Genomic DNA, 10,688 nt, shown 5'->3' on the forward strand with positions numbered 1-10,688 from the left:
GAGTTTGCCTCTAAGACACAATTGGCACTACTTATCTCTTTTACTAGCTTTTGCCATAAACCTTAACTAGGAAAAATAGCCTAATATTTATTTTGGGATATATTATATAAGAACCTTTTACGAATATAATCATTCGGATTTTTGGGGCGTTACATAAGCACCGATGTCAACTCTTCTCATTTGATTCTTGATATGCAGGGGAAAATTATTGAAGAAATCAAGAAAAATCAAGAGATGTGGGAGAGACTACTTGAAGAACCACCATCAAGCTTCAGAGACGCAGGTTTGAATCAAATAAAGGAGCAATCTCGAGCTGATGACTTAGCCTTCTCTTTCCTGAAAGATGCTCTAAACACTCTGAAGGAGAAGATGGAGTTCAGCTCTGTCGAACGTGACAAAATCTTTGCTTCAAGTAACTAAATTCTCTGTTTAATCGTTTTATGGTTGTAGCTGTGTTAGACAATAACAACTATTTTATCTTTTGGGTACATGTTTTGAACACATCTTATGCTTGATTATAATATATTATCGCATGAATGATTTAGACATCTTTGTCACAAAAACACAAGTTAACTCAAAATCGCATCTACTAAAAGTGAAATCGCATGTAAGACTAAATATAAACTGATGCATATAAAATCGCATGTTTATATACTAAAATCGCATGAAAAAAAGATATAAACAGAAGAATGTAAAATTGCATGTGTTTAGTATAAAATCGCATTTACATTTAAAAAACAATTAATCTTCCTCATCATCTTCTGAAACCTCCTCCCACTGATCTTCTTCCTCCGATCCATCATCACTACTGTAATCTTCAAACTCATCTTCCTCTTCGTCGTCTTCGACCTCGTTGTCGTTGTCTCTGGGATCTTTTTCAATCTGGACACCTTTCATCTTCTTCGTTTGCTGTTTGCCTTGTTGTTTGCCTTTCAGTATCTCACAAGTCCGAATATCATGACCTTTTACATATCATACACTACATGTCCTAGACCTTTTTCCTTTGCGGCTGATCATTTGTTCCTTCTTGGATTTAATCCATTTATGCGAGCCGCGATCTTTGTTTCTTATACCAGCCGGCACACGGACAGTAGGAGGAGCATTAGTTACTGGTTGTTGATAACCAATCAACTTGGAAAATCGGTCATATTTTTGATCAAGTTGCTTAGTTATACGACTCTGATCAACTCTCTCTTTAAGCTGCATCATTTGATCCCTCACTAAAACAAGTTGATCAAGGTCAGAAATCAAATTGCTAACCAAATACTCCCCTGTGTGAATGATTTCACGAGCAATCCGTTTAGCCTTGTGTTGCAAATCCTTGTCACCCACCCTTAAATTGTACTTCAAATTTAATTCATTCGGCACCACATCCTTCGTCCATCTCTTCATAACATATTTGTTTGGTATTTCTTTAACACCAAACATCTTGAAAAGAAAATAGATGTGTTTACATAGCAGCCCATACTGCTCAAAACGCAAACAGCTACACTGTGCAGTTACATCATTTTCAAGATTCTTGAACCACACCTAAGAAACCCAAAAGAAAAAATATATTAATAACTAAAATCGCATGTGTAAGTTAACAATTTCGCATGTCTAAAAATCATTTAATTGTATAAATATAAAATCGCATATGAACATCAAAATCGCATATTGCAAAATCGAGTTCTGAAAATGAAATTCGCAAATAGGTTTTCAAAAATCGCATCTTTGAAATATATATGCTATAATACCTCCAATAAACCATCTCCATGGGATTTAAAGTCTTTCAATAATATCCTGATCTGTAGACCCTCGACTTTGGTGTCCATCGGCAGACATTCGGAAATTGTTCCATAAATCTCTAATTGCTGATCAAAGAATATAGACCTGGTGTATATCTTAGCAGCATCTTTTTCCAAAGTAGTTTCACTCCAATCAGCAGGCTCTGTATATCTTGAAATATGATCATTCTTTCTATGATTGAACCTTTGGACATCCATTGCACCGTCAAAACGATTCATAAACTCTACAAGTGTGAGTTTTGAATTTGAAACCTGGCAAAAAAATTGATTCTCGCTCTCTGATCTCGAAGTTGTTCGCATGAGACAAGACATGGGCTCATGCTGGTAAAAAGCCGGAATCCACATGTTTCTCATCGAAAACATATCATCAATCCATTTGTTTTCAGTGAGATCGAACTCAATCATCACCAACTTCCATTGCCTCTCGAATTCTTCAGGCTCAATGGAATCAGTCCATACAATGTCGCACATCCTCCTTTTAAACTCATCGTTATTGCACAACTCGTGTCCAACCTATATTGATAAATGCAGTTTATATCAGCCTATAACAAAATCTATATTATAAAAAAAACGCTAACAAAGTACAATATAGCATGCTATACCTTATCTGCCACTTTTTTCATTATATGCCACATGCACAATCGGTGTCTACTGGTAGAAAAAACCTCCTCAATAGCCTGTTTCATAGCAGGCTCTTGGTCCGTCACTACAACCTTTGGCTGCCGCCCAAATGACTTTACGAATGAATTCAGAAGCCATTTATAGGATTCAATGCTCTCCGATGACAACAACCCAGCTCCAAGGGTTACATTTCGACAGTGGTTGTCAATGCCAGTGAACGGAACAAACACCATCTTGTACCTGAACAAACACATGCGAAATACACATTGAAACATGCGAAAATAGACAGATATCACATGCGAAAATATATAGTATAACATGCGATATATTCAACACCGACTCTTCAATGTCTACATATGCGATATTGGGAGTTTAGGAAAACATATAACATGCGAAAATAAATAAAAAACATATTTATCTTGAAACACCTACCTGTTTGGCTTTAAAGTTGCATCGAACGATATCACATCCCCAAACTCCATAAAGTTCAGCTTGCATAACCCATCAGCCCAGAACAAACCAGTTAACCGTTTGTCATCATCAACAGAATATTCAAACGAATAATCAGCTAAATACTCTTTTTTGTCGGTCATCCTATTATTCACCATGTCAGCGTCATATTCTCCTGTATAGCTGTTAATTCGATGCCTAAAATTTTTGCAATCATCAACCGTGGCCCCAACGTTCTCGAAACCACCATAACATTTCCTCATTATATGGAAAGCTTTGACAGGACCAAGGTTTAAAGTGCCTAGTTCCCATACCATCTCCTCCTGGACATCTGACAATTGTCTGTAAGCTGGCAGCATATGAATATCATGTGGACATACAAACTTATGATTATGACCAACAACAAATCTCTTTACTGTATATAATCTACCATCCACCGTGCAAATCATAAGATGAGCTTTGCATCCAGTTCTAATGGTCCCCCTGTTCCTTGATTTGTATGGATTTTTTGACTTCGAATAACGATCTTCAATACACACTGCCTTATGACCCTCTTTAGAACAAACAAAATACTTCGTTTTGGTTATACCACCACTGTGTACTTCACCACCCTTCCGAGTAGAAAAACCACCTAACTTAGCATATGATTGTTAAAACGCATATGCTTGTTCAATAGAGGTAAATTGCATTCCAACCACTGGTGTAGCTGATGCTTCAACCTCCGGAGTGTAAATCCTTTCATCTACATAAATCAAATGCGAATTATCATACTCCTTACATGCGATATATTAATACATGCCTAATTTCATCCTACAACAAACAACACGTGCGATTTGTATGAGCCATAACATGAAAATTATGATTCTGGTGAATATGTTTTACACATACGATTTATTATATCAAAACATGCGAAAATCCGTAACAGAATAAACATCACATGCGAATTGAAAACTCGTAACATGCGAACTTATACATGTTGCTTTCAAATCAAAATATACTCAACAATCAAACTTCAAAAACAGCTACAACAATGCAAAATCATTGCTACGATTAAACAAAAACAAATATACGAACAATTTAAAGATCAGCATTAACATAATTACCATTCGACTCTACGTTTACAGCACTTGTACTTGCAATTGGATTTGGATTTGGAGGTTGCGGATTTAAAACATCCTCAATCGAAACTCTCTGATATGCAGATAATTGAGCATGATCACCGATCGGTCCAGATTCTTCAGAATCAACATCTGTTCGTCCAGTGCTACTCTGTGGATCCATAAAAAAAACAAATCGAATGAAACCCTAACACAGAAGAACGAAAACTGCAATTGACAAATCATGAAAAATTTGGAACTGATTCGAATGATAATTACCGGGATATTAGTGTAACGAACTTCTCGCAGATTGAATGAAGAGACGAATTTGCCCTCAGATGATTGAGTTCATTGTCTGATTTAACCTTATCAAATAAAAACAAACCAGGACACGTGTACGGCCACTACTGTCGCGTACGTAATGTAGGATTAGGAGATTTGTATCCTACACTTTACCTATATATATATATATATATATATATAGAGAAAGTATAATGTACTTCAAGGCTTAACCTACATTAACATACATGACAAAAAATATAACGTGCGTTATTATCATAGAACGTGCGTGATTATAGTCCCATGCGTGATTATGTGGTCCCATGCGTGATTATGTGGTCCCATGCGTGATTGTACCCCTGATCCAACGGTTACCATTGTCTCCTACGTGATGTATGATAAGCCGTGAAGTATGTTAACCTTTCTATATATATATATATATATATATATATATATATATATATATATATATATATATATATAATCAACTAAAATAAATAATCCTATAGCTGCTGATGCATACTAGTATTGTATTTTCAATTCCAGTTGTATTTGTAATAGATATAGATGCATAATATAAAAGAGAGTAAAGGTCGCAATGGCGACGATTTTGGATCAATGTGTTGTCATGTGATTATTAGCATTAAATATTGTTTCATGATATTAATACTTGGTAAATTTTTATAATCCAGATGGACAATGAAGTGAATCATGAAAACCCGAATAACGATAATAATGGAAACCAAGTAGATAACAGTGCCATCCAACACATAGTGGCACAAGGGATTATAGAAGCAATGTCATATATTATCAAAACGGTTAAGGAAGTGGAAAATAATAAAAGTAATAGTGGAAGTAAATGACCACCTACTGAACCTGATCACAGCGTAAACAATGGACCAATACTTCAAGTGCTCATTCCAAAAAGAAGAAGAACCATGTCTTATGGTTGTTCTTAAAAAGAATTCTGGTCTTGTAAACCAATGGAATTCTCGGGCAATGAAGGAGCCATTGCAGCTCTACGCTGGATAGAAAAGACTGAGGCAGTCTTGCAAATAAGCAAGTGCGCAGAAGAGGATAAGATAATGTTTGCCTCCAACCTGTTTAAGCACTCAGCATTAGAATGGTGGAACACTATCCTCCAATCTAGGGGAAGTGACAGGGTCTATAATATGGAATGGAATGAGTTTAAGAATACGGTGGAAAGGAAATTATGTCCTCCCAATAAAAAGGAACAGATAGCTAATAAATTCTTAAACCTCAGAATGACTGGAGTAGATAGTAAGGGTTACATTACTTTATTCTTTGAATATGCTAGAATAGTGCCAACCCTTGCATCACCAGAACCAGTATTAATCTCTCGTTACATCTGGGGATTAATCAGTGAGATTAGGCATGTAGTCAAGGCAGCTAGACCACAAACTATAGATGAAGCTGTAGAACTAGCAAATACCTTGACTGATGAATTAGTGCGTACACAAGAAGAGAACCATAGGAGGAACCTAGCTCAAAAGTTTATCCAAGAATTTCGCTATGGAAACTCCAACCGTGGGAAAAACATAGGTTCTACCTCGACACCTTACTGTAAAGCCTGCAAAAAGAAGCATTCAGGAAGATGCTCCACTTACTGCAATTCCTGCAAGATACCAGGACACAAGGAAGAAGACTGTATGAAGAAACCCAGTAGTGGAGTGTGCTTCAATTGTGGAGAAAAAGGTCATATTAAGCCAAACTGTCCGAAACTAGCTCCACCCATGAACAACAAGACTACTAAAAATGATAGAGCATTTGTTCTGATAGCTGAAGAAGCAAAGATGATCCCGGACGTGATTGCCGGTACGTTTTTAGTTAATGATATTTTTGCCAAAGTATTATTTGACTCTGGTGCGAACCAAAGTTTTATTAATACTTCATTTTACAAACTTCTCAATCAACCATTAACTAAACTCCAATAAGATTGTCTAGTAGAGACAGCAAATGGGGAAACCATTAAGATTTCCGAAATCTTGCAGGGAGCAAGAATGGAATTTTTAAATCAAAAATTTATTGCAAATCTTTATCCAATGAATCTGGCAGGATTTGATATTGTATTAAAAATGAATTGGTTAGTAGCCAACAAAGCCAGTATTCTATGTGATCAAAAGTCAATCCAAGTAAATTCACCAAAAGGTGAAAAGATCACAATTAAAGGAGATAAGCCATTTAGATCCACGAAATTCATCTCTGTGATGAAAACGGCCAGTTATGCAAGAAAAGGGTCATTAGTGTATATGATTTCTATAATCATTAACACTAAAGGAAAGGAATTGAAAGATATCCCCGTAGTATCTCAATTCTCAGATGTATTTCCAGAAGAGCTACCAAGACTACCGCCAGATAGGGAAGTTGAATTCAGAATTCATCTGCTACCAGGAACAACACCAATTGCCAAAGCACCTTACCGTTTGGCACCCGCAGAAATGCAAGAGCTAAAGAAGCAGTTAGACGAACTATTGGAAAAAGGATTCATACAGCCAAGTTCATCGTCATGGGGAGCACCGATCCTATTCGTCAAAAAGAAAGACGGGTCAATGCGTATGTGCATTGATTACCGTGAATTGAATAAGGCCACAATTAAAAATCGGTACCCGTTACCGAGAATCGATGATCTGTTTGATCAATTGCAAGGAGCTCGATTTTTCTCTAAAATCGATTTACGCTCAGGATGTCATCAATTAAAGGTACAGGAAGAGGAAATTCCTAAGACCGCATTCAGAACAAGGTATGGCCATTATGAATTTACTGTCATGCCATTTGGCTTAACCAATGCCACAGCCGCATTTATGGGCATGATGAACCGAATATGTAAGCCATATTTGGATAAATTCATAATTGTCTATAGATGATATTCTCATTTACTCTAAGAGTAAAGAGGAACATGCAGCGCATCTGCATGCACTCCTAAATTTGCTGAGAAAAGAAAAGCTTTATGCTAAATTTTCGAAATGTGAATTTTGGTTAGAAGAAGTACAATTTCTTGGACATTTAGTTAACCATGAAGGAATTCATGTGGATCCCACAAAGATTGAGGCAATAACTAAGTGGAAAACCCCTGAATCGCCAACAGAGGTTAGAAGTTTTCTAGGACTAGCCGGTTATTATAGAAGATTTATCCGAGATTTTTCTAGAATAGTCATTCCCTTACCTAAGCTAACCTGTAAATCTGTTAAGTTTGAATGGGGACCAAAACAACAAAAAGCCTTTAGAGTTCTTAAGCAAAGATTAACCCACGCACCCATACTAGCGTTACCAGAAGGAACAAAAGACTTTGTAGTCTATTGTGACGCTTCTAAGTTAGGTTATGAATGTGTGTTGATGCAACGTCAAAAGGTTATAGCCTATGCATCTAGACAACTTAAGAATCATGAAGAGAATTATTCAACACATGATTTAGAATTAGGAGCCATAATTTTTGCCTTTAAGATTTGGAGACATTACCTTTACGGTAGTAAGTTTACCATTTATCGATCATAAGAGTTTAAGGCATGTTTTCAGGCAAAAGGAGTTAAACATGAGACAAAGACGTTGGATGGAAATTCTTAGTGATTACGATTGTAATATCCAGTATCATGCAGGAAAGGCTAATGTTGTAGCCGATGCTTTAAGTCGAAAATATCACGAAAAGCCAAAAAGAGTATGTTCTCTTAAATTAAATGTACAATTAGATTTAAATGAACAGATAAGGGAAGCACATGAATCAGTAATCAAGGATGATACTAAAAAATTGAAAGGGATGATTAAGTAATTAGAACAAGGAACAGATGGAATTTGGAGATTCCATAAAGAAAGGATGTGGATACCTAAACTAGGAAACCTACGCCACCGAATATTAGAATAAGCCCATAAATCTAAGTACACGATACATCCTGGAAGTGATAAGATGTATGAAGATTTAAAAAAGAATTTTTGGTGGATTGGAATGAAAAAAGGATATAGCAGCTTATGTTGCCAAGTGTCTAACATGTTCACAAGTTAAAGCTGAACATCAGAAACCCTCAGGTTTATTACAGCAGTTAGAAATGTCGGTTTGGAAATAAGAATTGATAATAATGGATTTTGTTACCAAATTACCCAAAACAAGAAAAGGTAATGATACAATCTGGGTGATTGTAGATAGGCTAACTAAGTCAACTCATTTCTTACCAATGAATGAAACTTTCAGTATGGAACAGTTAGCTAAGCTGTATGTAAATGAAATAGTTTCATTACATGGAATTCCTTTATCAATTGTTTCTGTTAGAGATAGCCGTTTTACTTCTCATTTTTGGACAAGTTTCCAAAAAGCAATGGGAACCAAGCTAAATCTAAGCACCGCTTATCATCCTCAAACGGATGGACAAAGCGAAAGGACATTAAGACAATGGAAGATATACTTAGAGCTTGTGTAATTGATTTCGGAGGAAATTGGGACGATCACTTACCATTAATAGAATTTTCTTACAATAACAGCTATCATACCAGTATCAATGTTGCACCATTTGAAGCACTTTATGGACGAAAGTGCCGAACTCCAGTCTGTTGGGCAGAAATTGGAGGAAAACAACTATCTGGACCTGAGATAGTACAAGAAACAATAGAAAAGATTATTCAAGTCAAGGAAAGACTGAAAGCAGCACGTGATCGACAAAAGAGTTATGCTGACAACAGGCGAAAGCCGTTGGAATTTCAGGTAGGAGATAAGGTATTGTTAAAAGTTTCTCCTTGGAAAGAAGTGGTGAGATTCATCAAAAGAGGAAAGCTAAGCCTCAAGTATGTTGGACCCTTTGAAATAATCAAAAGGATAGTACCAGTAGCTTATCAGCTACAACTACCAGAGGAAATGGCAGGAATACATGATGTATTTCATGTTTGTAATCTCAAAAAGTGCTTAGACGTCGAATCACTAGTAGTGCCTCTCAAGGACATAAAGGTAAATGAGAAACTTAAGTTCATAGAAAGACCTCTACAAATTGAAGACAGGAAAGTCAAGAATCTCAAACACAAGAGATTGATTCTAGTCAAAGTAAAATTGGATTCCAAGAGAGGACCAGAATACACATGGGAGCTTGAATCAGAGATGCAGAGCAAATATCCACACCTGTTCCAGTAGACCTCGAGGACGAGTTCTAAAACAAGGTGGGGAGGATATAACAACCCTCCTAAAATATTTCCGAAACTCCTAAAATATTTCCGACACCCCTAAAATATTTAGAACACCCCAGTACGCCTTAAAATACACCCCGTATACGAAAACTGGTCCTAAATACCTTTAATTTTACAAAAATAAAATAAAAACAAGAATTAAGGGCCGCTCGCGGGGCGCGAAGCCCTTAGGCACCTCAGTCGCGGGGCGCGACAGCTGGGCCACCAGGCCGCCCCGGAGCCGCCACGTGTTACACGCGTGTCAAGGCTATACGATGATTGGTCAAAGCTATGCCCTAGACACCCTACGTCGCGAGCCGCGAAGACCCTTGTGGTCTTCTTCGCGGGGCTCGAGGAACTCTAAATCAGATCCTATAAATTGGATCGATCAACCTTCAGTTTCCGTCGTTCAAATCTCAAAATTCTCTTTCAAATTCTATAGTGTAGAAGTAATACCCGGGCATTATACCACTAAAATAACGAAGTTCTGCCTCGTTGTAAGTATCATAACCCCGGTTACGTATTAGATACGTTGCTCGATTGATTTAATGCTCCGTAACAGCTGTTGAGGCTCTGCCCGACGTAGTCGTTGGAGTTCTGTCTCGGGGAGGGAATAACTAATGTAAAATTTGGGTTATTATACTAACGCGTGTGCATTGTTTAATTAATAGATTATAACTAGGAAAATCACAGGAAAACCCCTAAAGTAGCAATGTGAGTAATCCTCCTTTTTGCAAACTGTTTTTTCAAAACCTCAAATGTATTAAGTCACATTTCATAATGATTGAGTATTTGTAAATTCTACAATTATCATCGGTATGTTGGGGTTTTGTATACAAAATTTGTTACTACACTGTGAGTAGTAACATGACCACAAGTCGGGTTGACAGTACCGTGGGTGGTAATTAAAGTAGAAAAGTAAACAAATATAATTGCGAGAGCGCCCTCAATAACTGTAAACTGATAAAACCTTTCTTGATTAAATTGGGATTCACTCAGCAGTATTTCCCACTGACAAAATGTTCTTAAACGCGTTTCAGGTAACAAAATGTGAAAGCCAAATAGAAGCCAGCTGGACAGCACTGAAGGCTTAGAAAAGTGGCTATAAAAGTTACCTAAATAAAGAAGATGTTTTATTTCAATAAAATAGGATGTATTCCCATAAACTTGTTTATAACGAAAACTTGGGCTTTATCCCAATATAATTATTATTATAAAAAATATGATGTTTTACTGTGATAAAATATTTCATAACTACGACCCTGATAAAATTTCCGCTGCCAAATAATGATAA

At 36.7% G+C, this 10,688-nt stretch overlaps 1 protein-coding gene across 1 annotated transcript; it reads right to left on the reverse strand.

Moving 5' to 3' along the window:
* Window positions 1-741: 741 nt before the first annotated feature.
* On the reverse strand, window positions 742-3,016 carry LOC110925452 (protein FAR1-RELATED SEQUENCE 5-like). Its single transcript, XM_035984294.1, has 6 exons — window positions 2,841-3,016; window positions 2,390-2,648; window positions 1,737-2,300; window positions 1,261-1,386; window positions 1,074-1,200; window positions 742-962 (listed from the first exon to the last, which is right to left on the reverse strand). The coding sequence occupies exons 1-6, from the start codon at window positions 3,014-3,016 to the stop codon at window positions 742-744; spliced, it is 1,473 nt and encodes a 490-aa protein (XP_035840187.1).
* Between the last annotated feature and the right edge of the window lie 7,672 nt (window positions 3,017-10,688).

This window comes from Helianthus annuus, chromosome 15, assembly GCF_002127325.2.
Source record: "Helianthus annuus cultivar XRQ/B chromosome 15, HanXRQr2.0-SUNRISE, whole genome shotgun sequence".
Taxonomy (NCBI): domain Eukaryota; kingdom Viridiplantae; phylum Streptophyta; class Magnoliopsida; order Asterales; family Asteraceae; genus Helianthus; species Helianthus annuus.